The sequence below is a fragment of the Eretmochelys imbricata genome, chromosome 1, assembly GCF_965152235.1.
Source record: "Eretmochelys imbricata isolate rEreImb1 chromosome 1, rEreImb1.hap1, whole genome shotgun sequence".
Lineage (NCBI taxonomy): Eukaryota > Metazoa > Chordata > Testudines > Cheloniidae > Eretmochelys > Eretmochelys imbricata.
Window position 1 is genome coordinate 221,040,996 of NC_135572.1, and position 22,964 is coordinate 221,063,959.

The following is a 22,964-nucleotide window of genomic DNA, read 5'->3' on the forward strand; positions in this document are numbered from 1 at the left end:
GATGGGGGATCTCTGCTCCAGATGTTAATGAACCCACGCCTGCACACACCCAGCTCAGAAATTATCAGACCAATTCTAATAATAAATCCGTTCTTGGTATCCAAAATACTGAAGCTCCCTAATTGCATTGTGAGCTTCCTACAAGGAACGCCGCCCACAGCCAGGAATGAGCAGTCCCTATTGTCTAGCCTGAACACAACAACTTTGGTATATTCCCTTGAGCCATCAGTTTACCCATAAACAAATCTAGTGTACTCCCTTGAACCATTGTTGTTTCCCTATAAACCCCCCTACCCACGCTGAAGTCAGTGATGAAGATGTTGGATACAGGCATCAGAACAGTTTCACTGGGACGTCATCTTCTCCTGACTGATCGTGCTGGGGGCTCTGCCTGTCTCCAGCAATCCGGACCCTCAGTTACCACCATCACTTGGGAACCCCAATCAATTCAAGCTTCATGGATTGGTAAGAACCCAGCTCTCTCTCTCTCGGGATAGCCTTCTGACCCTGACTTGTGTGATCAGTTACAGTTTTCTAAACGTGACTTTTATAATCAAATTTAAGTTAGATTTAATATTATCACTGGTTTGTTTGGCTCCCCTATGGTTATTACCTGGCAATAAATAATGTTCATGGTTAAGCTGGTTGCTTCGCTCTCTCTCTCTTCCTCTTCTCCCACTCCTCACCCCCCACATTGGTGGTTTTTTGGCTTCCTCATTCACTGTGCAGCAACACTCCTCTGACCTAAGCTAAAGATCCCTGCAGCACCCAAAAATCCTGTGGGGTTTGCTCATCAAGTGAGTTACTACCAGAACAATTGTCACGTGAAAGTGGGGATAGGGATGTGCTGAACCTGGGACATATGAGGATGGCAGCTTGGAAGTGCTGCTTGACCCAGCCTGCTGAGTCCAGGGGCATATAAGGGTGGGAGATTGAAAGTGCTGCTCAACCCAGCCTGCTCGGGCATACTCTATTCCAGTGCGGTGCCCATGGCATAGGAGGGTGACAGCTTGGAGGTGCTGCTCGACCCAGTCTCCTGTGTCCAGGGACATATAAGGGGTCAGCTTCGGAGTGCTGATTAACCTGGTCCTCTCAGACATGCTCTGTTAATGTGTGTGTGTGTTCATCTGGTTCTGGGGCTGGAAGAACCTGGGGTAACTAGGTCCTGCAGGAAAGCTCCATTGGGAGAGAACTTGCAGAAGAGAGAAGTAGAGTTCCGTATACGATCACAAGTGACACAAGCAGTACATTGGAGAATTACAGAACCTCCCCCGGGCCTGCCCACCGAGGGCTCCTCTCCACCCCCTGTCCCCACCCACCGGCTTCTCTCTGTCTCCTGGCCGGACCGCAGTGCACCTCCAGCTCCAGGCAGTCTTTGCTTCTTACCACCTGTGGGGCCCCACATATATCTCCCTGGAGCTGAGCTGCCTGGGACTGGTGCAGAAGCCTGGCCAGTCTCAGCCAGCTGGAGGGGGGACAGTGTGGGGGGCTTGGCAGAGTCCTGAGGGAGCCCGGCCAGGGCAGGCCCTGGCCTGGCTGATCGCACCACTCCCAAGGGGCCAGAGTGATTCCCCACCCCGGCACCAGCTCTGGCTGCACTGGTGGTTCAGCCCGGCAGACACAGTCGCCTCCCAGCAAGGTTGGTGAGTGCGGCCGGGAGGCAGAGCATGGGGGAGTGGGTCTCTGGAGGGTCTGGGTGGGTGCTGGTCTGTGAGGGGCCAGGGAAGGTCTCTACATGTTGGGGCATTAGGGAGTGGGGGTTCTGTGTGGGGTGCTGGGCAGTTGTGGTGAGGCTGTGGGCAGGAGGGCACTGGTCAAGGGTTGTGGTGTGCAGGGTGCTGTGCGTTTGTGGCAGGGTCTGGGGGGGGATGCTGGGCATAGCAGGCCTGGGGAGGGGTTCTGGCCATAGGGAATCAGGAGGGTTTTCCGGTATTCAGCAGAGGGTGGGGGTGACACAGCATGGACCCACGCCTGAGGGGAAGGGTTATGCTGGCAGCACAGAGCTGGATGGGTCATTGTGTGTCTGGCAATTGCCAGGTTGTAAATAGTGCCCTCGCACTGGGCTGGGTGGAGCGGGGCCGCCTCTGCCATGCCCCATTGCCCCTGGCCAGCCCCTCATTCTGGGGACCAACCCCCCCGCACCATGTTCCATTGCTCCCATGGGGTCCCACAAATATGTTTGGCCCTGGGCCCACAAAAGTTTAATCCGGCCCTGTGCACAGAGATGAGAACAAGGAGGGGAGGAGCTTCATAATTCATATTATCTGAAAATACTAAAATAATGGCTGAGAGTACAGAAGGGAAAAGCAAAAAGAAGAGAGGAGGAATAAGTCCCCAGCAGTGGAAGGAGTAGAGTGGGATAGACACAAAGGGGAAGTGACCGAGTCACTGTGATTGAAGATAGTCTAGAACAGACTAGATACAGTACTAGTGGGAAGGAAGCAGGGGAATGTTCCGCATGATGCCAGATAACAGAGCTGCTCCAACTGCTTGGAATTAGGATCTCACGTGTCGGCCTCACGCCAACAGAGCCTGACACATGGAACACCGGTTCCAGTGTGAAGCCCTTCTCAATTAACCTTTATTGTTTGTCTACAGGGGATGTTACCTCATATTAACTTTAATTAGCTCGCCTTAAATACCTTGTGTCCACATGAACCCTGTTCTCAGAGCAATTTATTTGGCATCTTAGGTTGCCGTAACTAATCCTCATTGGAGAAGGAGTAGCTCCACTTCACAGTTTGTTCATTGTAAGATTACTGTGAAATAATTCCTAATGCTAATGCTGCTGACAGTCCCCCAGCTAGTGTCCCATACTGCATTGCTTCATACCTGGATCAACCTGCTTTGTGCCTGTTTTCTCTCCACAGCTCTGGGGTCATCTTGACCAGATGTACCCTCTCTGGTTAAATGCTGGCTGGCAGCCAGGAGCGCCTCCTTTCGGTACCAGGTGAGTTCACATTCTCATAGCAACCATGGCCCCCCTGCTTCCACGTGGACCCATGTAGAGGCCCAAGACTTGATTGGCCTGTCTGGAGACAAGCGTGTACAGTTCCCTCTGGATAAGAGTCACCAGAATGCAGACGTCTACAGGGCACTGTCAGAGAAAATGAAAGTGAGGTGGCTCTGAATCTGGTACTGAGTCAGCGAACGAGCTCCAGCAGGTTAGTAACTGCACGTGCCTCTCTACAAGCCGTCCTGAGTACAGCTGAATGAATAACTGAAATTTCTCCCCTTCCCACCCAAATTTGTTCCTTTTTAAATGTCTTTTTAAAATCGTATTTCAAATCTTTCATTAGATCAGAAAGTTTTTTTATGCTTTGTTTCTGCAAGAAAAAACCAAAACATTCAGTTTGGGCTCTAAATGAATCAGTTCTTTTTTCAGTTTTTTTGGTTTGGGCACTGAACTGAAAAAAATCAATGATTTACTCAGCTGTAGTCAGTAAAGCCTGCAGAAGGGCACAAGCAGTCACTAACCTGCTCCTGCCACTCCTCCACTCACCCTAGAAAAGAAAAGACACATCCATCCAGCCCCCAACAGGTCCAAACCATACAAATTTTAAAAAACTCCCCTACACAAAGCCTGTCCCCTCCTCCCCACACACGTGTGTGCACCACTCAGCTAAAGTACAGAAGGTCTGTAGAATGGGAAATAAATGGGGGAATATCTTACTATCTCAAAGGAAACCATGGAGTTGGAAGAGAAGATGGGAAAGTCCTTCCGACATTATGGGAACAAGAACATTTTATCATTGTTGGCATGGAGACGATGAGGAATGGGACCATAAATGACTGTGCTTTTTCTTATTTCCCTGTGCACTTGTAACTGTGTGAAGAGGGGAGTCGTAGCGTGCAGAGAGGCTGTCAGATCTCAAGAAAAATAAGAAAAACCTGTAGATGATCTGTTCCATGATCATACAGTTAATCCCAATAGATGGCCCTGAAAGCAGCTGGAAAGGTTTCCTGGAGCATGCACAAAAGCTCAGAATGGAGCGCACAGCCCTTGGGAGGGACACGATGCAGACAATGCAGAGGCAAATAACTGTGATAAAGCACCTTTTGCTGCAAAAACCAAGCACTGAACCCCAATGCTCCAATGTCCTGCAAACTATGGAGAATGCACCATACTGAGAGCACAATTCCAAACAACCTTATCACAGTTCCTTCCCACTGCATTCAATCCCACAGGAGATGGGGACGCAGAACACTTTCTGATGCATCACCTTCAGGAGTGAATACTTCTTGGTGGGGCTCTCCCTCAATACACAAGTTTTTCAGTTTGCACCACATTCCTTTGGCCTGGTCTACTCCTAAAACTTAGGTCGCCCTAGCTACATGGGTCATGGCTGTGAAAAATTCACACCCCTTAGAGAGACAGTAACTTTTTTTGATGAATTTATTGAGTTTATTTCCATAGAATGATAGAAGTGTAGGACTGGAATGGACCTAATAGGTCATCTAATCCAGTCCCCTGCACCAAGGTAGGACTAAACCTATGTCTACATTGGCACATTTGTCAGTGAAGCATTTGTCGGGCAGGGGTGTGAAAAAAAACCAACCACCCCCAACTGACAAAAGTTTCACTGACAAAAGCGCCGGTATGAACAGAGCTGTGCCGGCGGGAGACGCTCTCCCACTGACATAGCTACTGCCACTTGTTAGGGCTCGTTTAATTATGCGGTCAGAAGAGATCTCTCCCATCAGCATAGAGCGGCTATACAGGATACCTTACGGCTGTGCCGCTGTAAGGTCTGCAGTGTAGACATAGCTTAAGTATTATCTAGACCACCCCAACAGATGTTTGTCTGGCCCTTTCTTAAAAACCTCCAACGACAGAGATTCCACAACCTCCCTAGGTAATTGGTTCTGCTGCTTAACAAGTCTGACGGTTAGGAAGTTTTCCCCAATGTCTAATCTAAATCTCTCTTGCTTCAATTTAATCCTTTTACTTCTAGCCCCATCCTCAGTTGTTAAGGAGAACAAATTTAGTGCCCTCCTATTTATAGCAGCCTTTTATGTACTCGAAGAATGTTAGGATGTCCCCACATCAGTCTTCTCTTCTCCAGACTAAACCAGCCCATTTTTTCCATCTTTCCTGTTAGCTGATGTTTTCTAGACCTTTAATCATTTTTATTGCTCTCCTCTGTTGGCTACCATTTTGTCTGAAAACCTTAATCTGGTAGAGCTCAGCCCATAAATGGCATAATACCTCCCACCCCATGCTATTAATTCAGAATGTAATCAAACCAAAACTCCTTTCCTTGCTCACAGAGTGTTCATTAGCTACAACTTCCTGTGGCATCCTAGCAGAAGCACAAGGCACCCCCACTCTCTTCCCTTAATCACTTGGATCATTTTTCAGGGGGGCCCTCTCTGGCTTCCCATAATTTTGAGAAGTGTTATTCAGTTCCTGCCCCCATCCATCCTCTAGGATTTCAACCTGGGTCTCACAGATATTGTGTAAAATCCAACAGGCACTTATCATACTAGGCACATTAATAGTAGTATCATAGCACCTGGGAGCCCTACTCATGGTCCAGGACTCCATTGTGCTAGGCGTTATACAAACACAGAAGAGAAAGTCTCTGCCCCAAAGAACTTACAATCTAAGTAAAGGACAAGAAACAGATGGAGACAGACAGGGGAGTACATGGTCAGCATGACAGATTGTGCTCTCAGTACCCCAACAGCCTAACCATTGTCTAGTTTTCACTTGGGTCAAATTTCAACTGTTGTCTTGTGTTTGTCTAGTGATGGATGGCAACTATGGTTTCTGTTCTTGCATATATCTTCCAAAGTTCAATGATCTTGTTTCCAGAGGTAGGATGACCTTACGCTGTTCTTCCCTTCCTGTGGACTTCCCATCCCCCTGCTGATTCTATGCAAATAGAGCTTCCCTTGTTTTGGGGGACTCTTTGCTTAATTTCACTGGGGACAGGTAGATAGTTGCCTTCCCTCCTTCCTAGGAGAAACCTTTTATTTGGACACACACTTTAAATCACAATATCACTGAGAAGCCATAATTCTTAATATAGTTATAATACATAGATGCCATGATGATATTATGTGTGGCATAGGCTTTCATGGAAGATCTTACTCAATACACTTTCATAATATAGTAATACGGTACATAATATTATATACGATCAGTTGATTCAATTGCTTATTGCTTGAGGTTCAGCTCCCCTGTTGTATAGCCCAGTAAACCTTTGCAATGTACTCTAAGTAAAACTCAGACCAAGCTTCTCTCGCCTCCTGTGTGTAGATGACATGATGTCTCCTCCCCAACTTGGAGCTTGATAGTTTTGTTTTCCTAATATGCAAATTGACCTTTTTCATCTCTACCTGATGACCAGGCTGGTCAAAGAAGCAAACACATTCCTTTGGCAGACCTGTTTGCCAACTCCCCCTGACATGCCCGGTTTAAAACACACTTTAGTCATTATTCCAGCCTGTACTCATAACCCTCGTACACACTTCTTACATACAATGTGTAAGAATATCAGTGACTTATTAGTTTTCCAATATTGTACATGCCACCTCTCAGACACAGATTATGACCTCAGTGAATTGGGGGACACTGAACTGGTCAGGCCATCTGAAACTCATTACCTGATACCAGTGAGGCCCTTGCCTCCTGGCATTGGGACGTTATGAGTGTCACACCCACTCAGCCTCTCCACCTCCACACCGATCCTCATCACAGCCTCCATCCCTCTCGTGTTTCCTAGCTACAGCCAGGACAGTAATTGTCTTGCTTCAGACAGCAAACCAAAAAAATCAGAAAAAAACATTTGATTCAGCCCTGAAACTGTTTGGAACTTGTCACAAATCAGAAGAGTCCATTGTGGGTCATACAGAAACTGTGTGTGCTCCCCCTTGTAATGTTTAGTCCAATGATTAGGGTACTTCTCTGGGATACGGGAGACACTGGTTTGAATCCTGACTCAGGAGCAGGGGCTTCAATTCAGGTACTCTATCCCTGACCCACAGGTGAGTATGCTAATCACCAGGCCATGAACTATTCCAGGCTGGAATGCTCTCAATGTCTCCTGTTGAAATTGTTCCACTTTAATTGGTCCACCTCTAAAATATAGGAAATGATTAGTGAATGTACCTGTCATTATTGTGTGGGTGCAGGGAGAGGCAGTTTGGAGGGAGTTGGAGTGGATTGGCCTGGGGCATGGCTGGGGAAGGAGTCCCAGGTGAGTAAGGGGAATGGGGGGCCCAGCTCAGTGTGTAGCTCAGGCTCCATAACCAAGGTAGAGTGGAGCCCTCCAGTGATCTGCAGCTGTGATATGTTTATGCAGCAGCACAGGGCAGGAGACATCAAGGAACAACTTCTTACATGTTAATGGCTTCTAGAGTGCCAACTAATGGCTTACTGGGATAGGAAGGGGAGGGGGAGCTGGACATGTTGAGGAGGGCTAAATTTTACAGAGACTGGTGGGGCAGGGGGTGTAGAAGTTACTGTAACAGCCACGTAATAAATGACTTTCAAGCTTTTGGGATAGATGGAATTTTTCTTACTGACCCTCTTAGCAAATACCCATTGCACACATTTCAAAGCACAACCAATATCCCCATTCCATTGTGACAAAAGGTACAAAGGCAGATGGTTGCTTGGTGATTCCTCAGTGCTCCTATGTGGCCTAGTATAGAGACCCCTGGACTGCAACTATTCCTAGCTCTGCCTCTGTACTTCTAAGTGTCCTTGAGCAAATCCCTTTACTGCTCTGTGCCTCAGTTTCCCATCTGAATAACAGGATAGTGAGGTAAAGCTTTTTGTGATCTACTGATGAAAAGGGCTATATAAAAGTTAGGTCTTTTTGTCATTACCTAGCTACAGTTCATATCAACTGCAAACCTAGGTGAGAACTACAAGTGTCTAAATGACCACCGACTCTGACAACAAATACTTCTCATTTGTTAAAAAAACCAAAAATTAAGAAATTCACTGACAGGAACCTTCATTAGTGCAGGGGTAAGGTTGACCAGAGGTATCTTGTGCTCTTCCAGAATACTGAGTTCAATAAACTCAAACCTCTGAAAACACAACGTTAAGGTGCGCACACACATGCAACATTAACACTCCCCTCTTTGAGCTGTGATCCAATATAGTCATAGGACAAACATGCACACTTTGCCTTTGAAAATATCACTCAGGGAATAGGGTACATGACTGAGAGTATCACTGAAGCAAATGCATATTCTTTGTTAAGATACAACTTGTTTTTAGGTGAACGGTACTGAACAGCCTATACTCACAACCCTACATCTGTCCTACACTCAAATATTCAGTGTAGTCCCCAGAAAGAACCACACACCTGTTAAATTTCACAGCCCCTTTACACCCTTTTCACCCAGTCATGCTTCTCCCCCAGCTCCAAAGAATGCACTGCCAAACCCAGTCTTTTGCAAGGTTGTGGGGGTGTTATGGGATTTTTTGTTTTGTTTTGTTATTTTAAAACAGAGATTAGCAAACCAATACAAAAAAAACCAAACATTTTCCCCATACCTTGGTCTCAGGGCCACCCCACACAGGGGTCTCTGGCACTGCTGCTCCTGGAACCTTCCCAGCTTCAGTCAGCTCTGCTCCCTTCTTGACCCCTAGCTGCTTCCCTAAGCCCCTAGCCCCTTTGTTGCAGGGATACACCACAGGAGCTAACTCCATTCTGGTGTGTTTTCCCCTCCTCAGGATGCAGCCTGTCTCAGTCCACCTTCCCAAACTGCCTACGAGCAGCCCTTTACAGAGCCAGCTGAAGCCCAGCTCTCTTTAATTGGCTGGATTGGGCTCACCTACTCTGGTCCAGGGTAGCTGTCCTAGCCTATCCACAGGGACCACCTACCCTGTATAAATCCTCTTATAACCCATTCATCCTTATGTAGCACCCCCATCCACCCAAATACCTCCTTTATCACCAATCTCCTTACAGGTTTTGATGGCCAAGCCTGGATTCTTTTGATTCTCATCTCCAGCTCAGCAGGGTGCAACTTCCTTATTTTCTTTCCATATGAATTTATTTGGCAGTGCTTCCACCCTCTTCACTCCTTCCTAGCAGGGTCCCAGGGCAGTTAGAAGGAAAATTCTAACCAGAGGGTAACCCCTACTTACTTGCCAGATAGTTAGAGACTCCCAAGAAATAAAGCAGACACATATAATATATTCAACACAATAGTTATATTAAACAGGAAGTAAATATACCATAACATGGTAAAATACTGCTCTCAGGATCACTGGTGCCCATGCTGATAGTACCCATTAGTTTCCCATGAATCTAAACTCCTCAGTCTCTGGACGGGGGCTGATGATCGCTGCTCTCAGGCATCCTCTTCTTGCAGGAGTCAGGCTGCTTCTGCTCCCGGGATTTCCCCTCATCACAAAGGGGTGCAGGGCTCAAGGTGCACATTGCAATAACACTACTAAAAATCCTAACTTTAGTCTCCTACCCTAGTGCTCAGACCAAACTCGCAGCATGCAGGCAGTGTGGACTCTCAATCAGAGCAAAGTTTGCCGTGTGGTGGTGGGTAGATGAAGCGCTAATTCAGCCTGGCTGGGTGGGGAATATTCACAACAAAACTCTTTAACCGAGGAGTCGCCTTGAAGAGGGAAAGGCCCAGGCTGAGGGTTGTTGCTCCCCTGAGGCCAGTTCTCGGGGGGACCCTGCATGCAGGTCTGGGACTCACCACACAGCCAGTCCTGACCTTTCCATAGCTGTCTCCAGACTGCTCCAAATTGGCTTCTCCTCTCTCCAGTGCTGGGCATCTCACTTCCTAATGGTCAGACTAGCACGTGTTCCCAGGCTTTCTCTTGTCAGTCACTTGACTCTGCCCCGCTCCTTTCTCTCAGACATGGCCCCTCCTCTGAGCAGGGGGCTGGTGGCCACCCAGACACAACTGCTATCCTGCCCAACCTGACACGGCACCTATCACTCTAAATAATGTCTCTCCGCTCTCCCTCTTGGTTGCCTCACACACTCTGAGTCTGACCCCTGATTCCCAGGTACAGTGTCTCTCCCTGAGGTACTAGCATACAGAGCCCCAGGAACCTAGCTAAACCCATCATTAAAAACACAGACTGCCTTCATCTCCCACTAGGTGCATTAATGAGGATTTTTGTTAGTGAATTTTAACTTAATTCCACAGTCACTGACATGCGAAACTGTCTGTCCACAGGTTTCAGAGTAACAGCCGTGTTAGTCTGAGTTTGTGTGTGTGCGTGTGTGTGATGGGGGCGGGGGAGGAGAAAACCTGGATTTGTGCTGGAAATGGCCCACCTTGATTATCATGCACATTGTAGGGAGAGTGGTCACTTTGGATGAGCTATTACCAGCAGGAGAGTGAGTTTGTGTGTGTATGGGGGTGGGGGGGTGAGAAAACTTGGATTTGTGCTGGAAATGGCCCACCTTGATTATCATGCACATTGTAGGGAGAGTGGTCACTTTGGATAAGCTATTACCAGCAGGAGAGTGAGTTTGTGTGTGTGTGTTTTGGGGGGGGGGGTTAGAAAACCTGGATTTGTGCTGGAAATGGCCCACCTTGATTTTCATACACATTGTAAGGAGAGTGGTCACTTTGGATAAACTATTACCAGCAGGAGAGTGAGTTTGTGTGTGTGGTTTTTGGAGGGGGGGGCAAGAAAACCTGGATTTGTGCTGGAAATGGCCCACCTTGATTATCATACACATTGTAAAGAGAGTGGTCACTTTGGATGGGCTATTACCAGCAGGAGAGTGAGTTTTTTTGGGGGGGAGAGGGTGAGAAAACCTGGATTTGTGCTGGAAATGGCCCAACTTGATTATCATACACATTGTAAGGAGAGTGATCACTTTAGATAAGCTATTACCAGCAGGAGAGTGGGGTGGGAGGAGGTACTGTTTCATGTTCTCTGTGTATATAATGTCTTCTGCAGTTTCCACAGTATGCATCCGATGAAGTGAGCTGTAGCTCACGAAAGCTTATGCTCAAATAAATTGGTTAGTCTCTAAGGTGCCACAAGTACTCCTTTTCTTTTTGTCTGTCCACAGGCAGTAAGGAGAGTCTGGCCTTCATTGAATGAATGAACAACGGCCTCCTCTCTCTGAGAGCACCAGTGACAATAAATAGTGTGAGAAATGTTCAACTCTAGCAGTGACTGCAGGTCTATGTGCATACAGAGGTCTCTGTCCTCCATAGTGCTTTATGTAGGCAACTGCACCAGTGTAACTGTGGTGTAAAGTGGGCCTTACACATCACCGCTAGTCAACTCCACCCACTTGCCACCTCTAAGCTGATTGTTGCCAGTGAAACATAGGTGTAGTTGAAGCTAGACCAGCTGGCTCTGTGAGATGAGAGGCACTCTCCAGAAGGGAGCTGTTAGCAAAATCCATACTGTGCTTATTTCCAGATGAGAGCCTGGATGTAAATGGATGGTGTAAACCGGACAAACCATGAGGCTGCTCTAAAGAGAAGTGCAAAGCTTGTGTACAGGGATCCTATTCAATAACAATATCTAACAACGCCATGCTGCGTGTTGGCCTCTCTGCTCCCCTCCTGTACTCCTGGTGTGTACAGGGGTTGCTGCCTGGTGTGTAGATGAAGGGAATTGTGATGCATTTCCCTTGGTGCAGTACAGGTAATTGGCCAGATAGGTTTTGTGTGGGTGCAGGTTGTGAAAGCCATGGGAGAGACAGGAGAGGTGGGAGAGAGGGAAAGTGGCAAAGCAACTGAGCTGATTATTGACTAGTAAAGTGGGGCCTTTCAACATCCAGCCAGTGCTTGTCAGGGATGGGGAGGGTCATTGTGCAGGCTAGTACATGTGAACATTGCCCTAGCACAGACTCAGGGCAACTTTACAGCAGCTGTGTCTGGGGAGCAGAGCTCTCAATCTACCAAGAACCAAATGTGGTACCATTGTGTGATAAAGTCCCAAAATGAAGGCCACACACTGAGCATTCATGCAGGGAACTTAAAATGCCAAGGAATCTTTTCCTTTAGTGTAAATGTCTTTTTCTGTAAGCTCAGGGCAACGATTCTTTATTCCTGAGGTAAATAATTGTCAATAATAACTGTGGGGGGACATCGGTACATGTGGCTCGTTGGTCGCTTCGGTACCAAGATGAGTTACAGGAGGTACACTGGAACAGGATGGATGGAATGAGGGTTTCTCAGACAAGTAGGTTTCCATTTCACGTTTATTCAGCATTTACCCTGAAAATGCTTGTGCCTAATTCCCAGACAGCCGGTCGAGTTCCTTGGTACCCTCTGGATACTCCCCAAATCCTCCAAGCAGGAAGAATAAGCCCAGATGTTCAGGATTTACAAGCACAGAGCTGCAGCTGCTTACAGGCATAGCAGAGAATGGGGGTGTGGCTGCCAGGCTCCAATTTTGGCTCCTTCCATTACGCAAAGGAGCTCCTCTCTGCACTTGTGCATTTCAGGTATAGAAACAGTGGAAATAAGGATGGTGCAGCTCAGTCAGTTACATCTCAGCTGAGACACTGAAGCTGCAGAGCTCACTGCACACGGGAAACCCAGAATGAAACCCAGAGAGAGACCCTTCACCTCGGCCCCGGTAAATCCATGCACCTGTGCTGAACCTGGCACAGGACTGAGATGAGAACCAATGCGTCTCCATGTGCTGAGAGTTACTCCACTTTCGGACCTATTGAGGAGGCCCCCACTGTGATAGGCATATTTCTGAGGGAAAGGAGGGGGCTGATGGTGACTGTGACCCCTGTGTTCTGACACAGGGCCAAGAGGGCACAGGGGAGGGGTTACCTCCCTCACAGTTTCTGGGGATCCTGTCACTGAGGATAGTCAGTGAGTGGCAGGGTGTGAGGGGTGACACACAAAGCACTGACCCCAGTGATCAAATGTGACTTCACCAATGGTGGTGATCAGGGATTTGCAGAGAGATGCAAACTGAGCTAATCAGAACAAAGAGGTGTTGTCACTGTTCAGACAGCTGCAGCGACCAATGTCCTACACTGAGGACAAGTCTACAGTACAAAATGTAGTTGACCTAAGTTATGTGAATATCTAACCGCCACAGTAACTATATCGCTTTTGTGTGTCCACAGTACGCTCCTTGTGTTGGTGGTGCGCATCCGCACTTGAGCACTAGGGGCCCCACCTGCCCCGAGTCCTGGGCCTCAGGCCGGGACGCCCAAGCCCTAGCCCCCTTGGGGAAGAGAAGCAACCCCCCTGGACTGAGGCGAGGGGGAAGTGGCAGGAAGCAGGAGGGGGTTTGGGGTGTAGCATGGGTGGGCCCCTGCCTGGCTATTTGGGGAAGCTCAGCTTCCCCTGGCCTGCCATACCCACCACCCATGCGTTCATCAATTTAACTGTCAGTGTGGAGCATTGTGGGACAGCTTCAGAAAGGCAGCAACAGTCAATGTAAGCAATGCAGTGTCCACACTGACACTGCGTAGACCTAACTACATCGACCTAAGTGCTACACCTCTCATGGAGGTGGAGTTATTATGTCGGTGCAGTAGGCAAGTTACGCTGGCAGGAGCTACATTTTAGTGTAGACGCTTATGGAATTAGGTTGGCGAAATTGGCCTTACATCAACCTAACTCTGTAGTGTAGACCAAGGCTTAGTATTAATTGTGTCAGATCTGTTTTAAGAGTGCATTAGGCCACGTCTACACTACTCGCCAGATCGGCGGGTAGTGATCAATCTATCGGGGATCGATTTATTGTGTCTAGTGTAGACGCGATAAATCGATCCCCGATCGCTCTGCCGTCAACTCCAGAACTCCACGACGGCGAGAGGCGGAAGCGGAGTCGACGGGGGAGCAGCGGCAGCCGTCGATCCCGTGCTGCGAGGACGCGAAGTAAGTGATTCTAAGTTGATCTAAGATACGTCGACTTCAGCTACGCTATTCTCGTAGCTGAAGTTGCGTATCTTAGATCGATTCCCCCCTAGTGTAGACCAGGCCGTACTCACTCTCTTTAGACCTGTGTGCAAACACAGCCATTTTAACAGCACAAGCTTTGATGAAGCCAGGTTATACCTACACATTTATTTCCCAGATGCAGAGTGCAGAGGGATTCAGGTGCAGTCTCCACGACATTACCCTGGGGGGTAAATCTACCTCACCCTTGATGGAAAGGCTGCCAGGCAGGCTGCGGAACAAAGAGCTACACACCGTGTGGGAGTTTTCTGCCTGACCCTGTGGGGGGATTCGGGGAAGGAGGATAGCCATGTGGCACAGTGTAGCCAGTTTTTGCCCTCAGCACCTACCCCCAGCTGTTTTGGCCTCTCCCTCTTGCCAGGGTCAGGCTCAGGGCTCCTCCCCTGTTGCCTCAGGGAACTCTGGGGAAACTCCACAGCATTCACCCCTCTGGCTCCTATCCCAGCTCCCGCAGCCACAGGCAGGGTCACAGCTGCTGCTGCTGCTGCCCTGGGGAGACACTGGGCTTCCATACACAGGCACCTACCAGCACAGACCTGTTACTGGGGATGCCCCCCACCTCATCCTTACTCCATGACAGCTGCCTGACCTGCCCAGAGGATGGCACAGCCTGCTCATCCCCAGTCTGCCCAGGGGAGCTCAGGGAGAGACTGGTCAGCTCCACACAGACCTCAGTGCAGGGCACCCTCCAGCTCTGAGTCACCAGGAATGTCACACACTTTGGGTTCAGTGCCCTCTCCCTTATGGGGAGGTTCCTACAGGGGCAGGTTGACCGAGTTCTTACCTGAGCAGATCACTCCAGTATCGTAATAATGATAGCAGGTGATTTTACCCCATCCGCTATGTCTGCAGTCCCAGAGAGCTGATTCGTCACCATCACAATCAATTACAGTCAGCCAAGTAGGTCCAGATCCTTCTCCAAAATAAGACCGGCCATGGGCACTGACAGCAGATCCACATCCCATCTGCTTACAAACCACCTCAGCATCTTCCATGTCCCAGTTATCATCACACACCGTCCCCCACTGATCCTGGTGTTTAACCTCCACTCTCCCAGCACAGGGGCTGCTTCCATTCACCAGCCTCAGCTCATCAGCACCTTCAAAGAGACAAAGAGCAGAGTTGCAGACAGCGCAGAGCCCATCCCCTCTGTCTTGGACAGTATCACACAAGGGCCCTGGGCTTTACTCCCTGATCCCCCAGTCAGGCTTGTCACTGGGGAGGCAGCATGAGGTATCTCCTCCCCTCAGAGCTCTCTAGGCTGGTGTTGGCTGAGCAGCGTCACTGCTGTGTGTTTCACAGCAGCAGTGCCCTCAAAGAATCCTTCCCTCCCTCACCAACCCATCACCTCCTTCCTTTGACCCTCCTCCCCCACCACTCACTTGAAAACATGTTCCCCCACCCCACCTCTCCCTGGCACCAGCTCCTCCAAACATCTCCAGCAACCTCTCCTGCCTGGAAAGGAGTGTGGTGTATTGAAAACTGTTAAAATGACAACCTGCTGCCACTTTAAGATTAAGGGACTTCCTGGTCCTGTTTGCAGGCTAGGAACCAAGCACTTTGTAAGGAAGCGGCAGTCCGGGCCTTCAGCAGACAGACTGCAGAGAGCCCACCTAAACCTAGGTGGGGTAAGTTGTGCCTCTCTGACTTGTTGAGCAGCCTGCTTTGTCTCTCTCTGTTTTGGGGTTCTTGTGTGTGAGGGTTCTGCATTCTAAATAATAGAGTCACATTACGTTGCAACCTTCCAGAAAGAGTATTTCATATGTTTATCTAACTTCTCTGTGTTTCTGCTGTGAACATAACATGGAGAGCCAGACATATCCCACTATCCTGCTCCCCCTCCCCTCAGACTTGCTGCTCTGCCCATTCAGTGTCATGGCCCCCTATGCAGTCCTCTGCCACTCACTGCTACTTGCCTTCCTCCTCTGACCCGGTCACTGCTCCTCCCAGAACTGTCCCCTCCCGCTTGCTACAAATCTTTCTCATAAGGAATTAGAAAAAAATGTTTTTCCCCATCTGCATTTACCTGCTGGTTACAAAATGTAACTGCAGATTTATCTGTGATGAGTATTTTATACTCTGTTTTCATAAAGCACATTCCCTCTCCAGTAACAGGGGCTGTAACTCCATCCTGGGAGTCAGGGGACATCAGGACCCTCAGAGCAGAGGGCTCCCACTAGCTGCAATTACAGCTGTATATTGATGGGGAGCTGTGTGTGTGTGGTGGTGGGGGGGGGACACTGTTCCATATAATCTCATGGTGAAAACAAACCCCTTCCCCAGAGCATAGTGACTATTATGGGAAGTCCAGGAGCTCTGGACCCACCTCCACATCCCTTTTGTTGAGGGGATTCATTCTGTGACACTGAGTAAGATTAAGAAATTTGATGTCTCTTCCGACCCTTCCCCACTCTGCGGGAACCCACGTGTTGGGCTTGGGACAAAAGAGTTTACTTTGTTCATTTTCATTTATTTAACATTTTTTTCTGTCTGGTGAATTTTATCCCCACATTATCTCTCCACCCTCAATCACACAGGTAGGTATTGTTCCCTTTTTCACAAAAAGGGAACCTGAGGCAGTGAGAAATGAAATGAGATTCCCCAAGGTCACACACTATATCTGTGGCAGAGTCAAAACCCGACACTAATCGCCAGATTCCCAGTGCAGGGTTTTCACCATAGAACCATCTGTAAGTTACACAGGGGCAGAGACTGTGGACTCGTATTCCTTGGTGTCCTCACCACAGCAGTGACTGGGGGTTAATTATTATTATTTCCTCTTAGTGCCTTTCCCAGAAGGGCATATCCACTGCAGCGTGTTTGCGCTCTGATTTCTGCAGCCACCATCATGTTACATCTGCCCTGTGCTCTTTATGGCCTTGAACCAGCAAGGGCTGTTCGTCACAGGGAACTAACTCATGTACTTAATGTTAAGTTCGTATTTAACTGTTTTGTTGGAAGGGAGCTTATAATGTACATTAGCTCCTATAGAGTGATGGGTTGATTTTAAGATGTCCCTGTTGTTTTTAAATCCCTTTGTGCTGTAGTCCCTGGCTGTATTTGAGTCCCCTCCCTCCTTGAGACTCTTTTTTATTTAAGTCCAGATTGTGGAACTCCCAGGAGTTGTCCCACTGACTACACTGGCCTCCCTGGGACTGCTCCTGTCACAGAGGGCTCAGCAATGGCAGGAGGAAAGATGGGCAACGATTTCACAAAACCATTTGTGTTCTGCTGCAATTTTTTTTGTTTTCCAAAAGTTTTGACAATCAAAGATGAAAACGTTAACCTGCTGGAGTGTCGTTTTCACCACTGTGAAATTTTTGGGTGGAATCAGAATCCAGCCCGTTCGTAGGTGTCCATTTGTAGAATTGTAAAGTGCCCCATTATTGAGGAAGGGTGGCAAGGAGTTCAGCAGCCATTCTAAGCTGCTTTTAAATCCAGCTGATAAACATTCTCATGGTCTGTTGGGTTATGAGCTTTTAACTGGACACAAGTGTGATAGGGACATTCCTGTTCCACATGGAGTCAAATTTAAAGACAAGAAAAGGAAGGTCGAAACCAGCCTCTATTATTACTCTGACCAGACTTTTGACCAATGGAGTCCAGGGCCACCTTCTCTCCCTGCAGGGTACGAGTTCCACCCATTGTAGGTAATGGGAATCACTCCACCCTGCAGGGAGAATAGGGCCCCATGGTTTCACATGGCGCATGCCATGGAGATTTGGTTACCCAGTAATCCCAGTGGAATTCTCTGCGTTTTCACTCTGGTAAAGGTCAGTTTTATCATGAGATCAAACTCCAGCTAATTCCGTGTGAATTTCTTGGGAAGTTCAGGTACAAACCCCCACTTCAGAAAATGTCCTTGCTCCGGACTCCTCAGCACCTAACCTCCGAGGCACAGAGACGTTGCAGAGCTATCTGCGATCTCTACCTACCAGCTGTGGTACCGCAGTTTGTCTCTAGCTAAATATTTGAGGTTTCTAAAATCTGACTTTCATCTTTAGCTTCGACCTGTTCACACTGCAGCTACAGAACAGCAGCGTCTCAGACTGCAGCAACTCACAGAAATAGGCTGTTACTGAACAGTTCAGTGTCCTGAGAAGTGCATCATTCAAACCCTGCTGAAGTTGGCCCGGCACGTTTGATGCACACAGGACAGCGGTGTTATTTTAAATGGCATGGAGTGTATATCTGGAATTATTCACAGGTTCCATACACAGGCACAGAGCTGGACGGGCGATGAGGCTGGAAGTCATAATATAGAAGCCCACTCTGCTTTTCTTCTGATTAGTTATCAGGAATTTCTAAGCACTGAAGCCATTAGTTCACTAAAAGCAACTCTGGGCTCACAGTGCTACAAGACTGGGGTATTTTATAAAGCACACAGATTGTGACAGGGCCAAATCTATGATTATTGCAAATATATAAACCTCCTCTCTCAGAATAACCAATGGGAGATAATCAGAAACACAAATTTACTTTAACCCAAACTGCCTGCTTTCCATTTGCTTCACTGACTTCTGGAATAAAACACTATTTCTAGTGGATTAAAACTTTCTTCCTACTTCTCGTCTGTCCAGCTCATCCAGTGAAATAAAGCAGGCACTTACCCCTGGTGTCCTGAAGAAAGAGGAGAAGCCAAAGCAGCTGAGTGGAGAGATGTCCCTTCATTGCCAGACGGACCTGCCGTCCCCTCCTGACACTGCACAGCCAGCACGGAAACACTCTGCCAGGGCTCCTCTGTGTCTGACAAGTGACAACAAAGCAGTGGCAGGGAAATATGTAGATTCAGATGCTGGCATCAGCTGCCAGAAGGAACCAATAGAAACAATATTCACCTTTTTAGACATTATCAGAGAGTTTATCTAAATTTTTATGCCACTAAAACATCCAATACAATTCTAAAACTCCAGCTCTTACCATATATGAGTGACGAGTCCGCTTCTGATGTCATCTTTGCTTCAGTCTCGGATCATCATGTAACTGCCCTCCTTGGTGCAGGGCAGAACTCTGTGAAAAATGATTCTGTCTGATTAGTTAAATAACTCTAGAGCCTAGAATGCTGCTAATTTGACAAACTAATTATGAAAACAAATGTGGAAAAAAAGAAACCTCTAAAATTGAACCCCTCAGAGCTGTGTGTGTCCAATTGTAGCTAGGCCACTAAAACCACAGAGTTGGGATGTTACCACTGGGGTCAGCTGTATCCAAAGGAGAAGGGACCAACCCCTGCTCCCTTTGTGGAATCCAGACTGCTCAGGGCTTCCTGAATGGCAGTGGTACATTAGTGGTAGGAGTGTGTCATGGAGCTTCCTTCTTCAGTGGTGACCATCAGTGGCAGCAGAGTCTCAGAGGGCTTCCCATTCACCGTGTCAGAGCTTGTTCTTAACACTGACTGACTAGGTTCTGAGTGACCATCTCGCATACCATAGTGTAGGTAGCAACCCACTCCAGGACTCTCTGCCCAGGCCAGTGCTAGGACTGCCCTGTGTGGTAACTCCAGGCAGCACAGGCTGCATTAGTCAGTCTGGGAGCAAGAGAGAATCGCAGGGTCCTGGCCATTTCCATCTGTCTGAATACAGAATCTCCACAATAGTCCATGCAGCTGAAACCCGTCTCTTCTCTACAGTGAAGAGCAGCACTTTGGCCTTAGGACACGAGCTTCCCAGGAGACAGCAGCAAGTTAACCAGGAAAACAACATAGCCGACATTGAGTGGAAAAGCAGCTGGGGGAGGGGGCAATCAAAGGTAAAATCCAGCCTGAAAGAGCCACGTGTAGGTGTGTGTTAGAACAGGCCTAACAGAGGCATTTAGAATGGAATCTGAAATCAGCCCATTGCAGCAATTGTGGTACCAAACAGAAAGGCGGCCTTGCAGGAAACAGCTCTAACGCAGGCATCTCTGGCACTTTGCGGCCCCTACCTCAGGAAGGCCAAACTGCCACAGTGTGAGCTCCTTGGCAATGAACAACATGGCATTTCCCCAGCCAGAAGCCATCTTGGTGAGCGGCGAGAACTCTGACTCAGCACAGGAAGTTCTCTCTCACCCATCCAGAGAGCGGCAAAGACCAGGAACCATGCGGCAGCTACCCCAGCTCTGCCTTAACTACAGTCCTTGTCAGCGGCTCACCATGCCAGGGCCAGTACAGCACAGTGCAGCCCCTGACCCTGAATAACCAGAACACAGGTCAGAGAATTGAAGAACTGACTGATAATGGAAGAAGGTGCTGGCAATGTTACTGGGAGAGGGGGTGAGCTCTCCTTGCAACAGCTCTGATTGGTTTTTCTGCCCCAGGAGGTGGACAAGTGAGGCAGGTAGCCAATCAAAGGCTCAAAGTCATTAGCTGATTGGAGCTTCTCTTGTTATCTGGAGACTGGGCCCCACCGCACCAAAATCCCATCACCAGGAGCAGTTTGCCAGAGCTGGCGGTGCTGTGACAGCTGCTCCAAGGCCGTCCCCTTCAGAACAGGTGTCCTGGGTGGGTCCTGCAGCTCCTTGGGGGTGACCATGTCACGTGGCTGATCCCACGAGCAAGACAGAAACAGCCAGGCAGGGATTGTTGCCCAGCGAGTGGCGGGGAAGGGGCTGGGAAAGTCCTGGGGCAGATCTTTGCTCAGAGTCTCGTGTCTGGAGTGGGGCCAGCAGAGCTCCCTACCCGAGGGAAGCTGGAGCAGAAGCCCGAGGAGTGGGGCAGGCGACCCTGTGGCTGGGAGGTGAGAGGACGGGATCAGAAGTCTGGACATGAGGAGTAGCTGTGGAGACCTCAGAAAGGGCCATGTGGGGTGGTGAGGTCCTGCCCCTGTGTAGCTGGGAGGGGCTTGATGAAGCAGGTGGGAGATCTCTGCTGTGAAGGTGAAGAAGGGGATACATTTCAGTGGTGTAACTGCCCCAAGGCAGGGGACCTTAACTGCCCCCTCTGGGGTGTAAGAACTTAGGGAACTGACAGAGGGGAAACAGAGGCAGGATGGCCACATTTCCACACCACGGGGGCCTGTGCCAGACTGCACCCTGTGACACTACTGATCTGGGGTTAGAAGTCTGGGGAGAAGTCCTGAGACCTCCTAAATCCCACTGCCAGAAAGCACAGAATATCCATAGGGTCCTGCTACTGGGCTTCATGACTTGCACTGAGTTTAGGGTATGACTTAAACCAGGAAGTGTCTTGGCTTTGCCCCACATAGAGAATGCATGTGTGTATGTTGGGGGTGGAGGGAGTAATACAAATTTTGCTTCTGTCCCTGTGACTGGGTGCTGTACCATTTCCTGTTGTTTCAATTTCCTATTTACTCCTGTACTGTGATATATTTTACTACTTGCCTTGATTTGCTCCCCCCCCCCGATAGAGAAGAAGCTTTCCCAAAGGCCCTGTTAGTCTCGGTTTATTTCACAGTATGGAAAACACCAAAGGGATCAGTATGGAGTCCCCATGAGAGACAGGCACAGTGTGGGGTCCGTGCTTTGCTCCCAGCCTGCTCAATCTGTGAGGAAGGCAGGGAAACTCCTCCCATTTGAAGGTGCAGACCACAGAAAGGAGAACTGGACCATCTCCCCAACACTCACAGCGCAGGAGGGCCAGGGTGGAGGAGGCTGTGGGAACGCAGCAGCACCACCTTCATTGTGACCCCTGAGACGTTCCTATGCTTGACTCCTCATTTTTGGTCTCTGCTGCTCATGGGGGAGTAACTGAGGCTGGAGGGGGCAGATCCTCTCCCTGTGTCACCATCACCCCGTAATCCTTCAGTGATTTCACTGCATAAGAAACTCCCACCAGGTGTAGGGCTCAGTACAAGAGCCGAGCTGGAACTTCTGAGTCCATCTCTTATTTGGTAGTTCCAAACTCCTGGCCAGGAATCTGGAGGGGGCTGGTCTCCAGGACTCGCACTTGTCAGCAGGGAGTCAGTCCCAGTTCTCTCTCAATCATGGTGTAGTGCAGGGAGGGGACACATGGTGCCAGTAGCTCTCAGTTTGGCTCAGGCCTGGCTGTGTTGTGCTCCCCAGCCCAGCTGGGAGGCTGAAGCAGCAGGATCTTTCCTGCTGGAATGGAACTATCAACCTCAGTACAGTACAGGGGAACATGATCATGATCCTGCCCTCCCCCTCTGGGAACAGGGGCCATGATGAGAGGGCAATGTAGGAAAGCATTCTCAGTGGCTTCCTGGGGCACACACTCCCGTTGGTGCACCGCCTCTGCTCCTAAAGCCCAGAACAGCCTGACCCGCCTCTGAGTTGAGCATTCAGTATCAATGTGAGGCAAACCCACAGCCAGACCAAGGCTTCTCACTCAGCTGCACTGACTCACCGCAGGCCATTTGGTGCAGAGCAGGTCCACTGATCTATCTGGAATTTATCTTTCCCACACTGATCCCTCCACATTTGAGAACAGGGTTGCTCTCAAAACCAGGGGGGCTGACAGTTTGCGGAGGTGTGGGGAATTTTTCCGGTGCATTTCCCTACAGGAGAGGTCACTGGTGCTCAACCAGCTGATCCTGTCCATGCTCTGGAACAGGCTCAATATCCTGACCCCATCCTGGGCACCCTGGCTGGTCTGCAGAAAAAAATCTTGGAGTTCTTCTGGCCAGGGTTGCGCTGGGTCTCTCCAGGTGTCTTGAGCCTCTCCCCGGAGAAGGGAAGACCGGGTCTGCTCTTCCTCCACAGTCAGGTCCATTTCTTCCACCTCAGGCCCTGCACAGATTCCCTTCTGGTGCAGGTAGTCCAGCATAGAGCATGCTAGTGCATGCCTTTGTCTGACCCCTCTGAGATCTCCCATACAATTGACAGCTCTTCTATCTCCACCTAAGGGTTCTCCCGCGAGACCTCTCTGAGTTGTTTGTCTTTTTCCAGGACCTCCTCAGGACCTAGAAGCTATTCTTTGCAACCAGGTCCATGGCCGCCGCTGCTACAAAGTCACTACCTAGGTGTGCAGGTGGCAGAGTGCCCCTTGGGACACTGGAGGAGGGTCCCAGCTGGTGCAACCAGGATCCCCTGGACTATGACCGGATGGACTGGGTGGACCCCTAAGGTGCTCCACCGCGCATGGGGTTCTCCACCCCACACATTTCTCA

The 22,964-nt window shown here is 49.1% G+C and overlaps 1 protein-coding gene across 1 annotated transcript in view; it reads right to left on the reverse strand.

Moving 5' to 3' along the window:
- The window catches only part of LOC144269313 (scavenger receptor cysteine-rich type 1 protein M130-like), a 71,674-nt gene extending 51,263 nt beyond the window's left edge, over positions 1-20,411 (reverse strand). Inside the window, exons 1-4 of the mRNA XM_077824958.1 lie at positions 20,292-20,411; positions 20,032-20,069; positions 18,513-18,604; positions 14,687-15,001 (exon numbers count right to left, since the gene is read on the reverse strand). Coding sequence (XP_077681084.1) covers positions 14,687-15,001; positions 18,513-18,604; positions 20,032-20,069; positions 20,292-20,411 — 565 coding nt within the window. The remainder of the gene's footprint in view (positions 1-14,686; positions 15,002-18,512; positions 18,605-20,031; positions 20,070-20,291) is intronic.
- Positions 20,412-22,964: the final 2,553 nt, after the last annotated feature.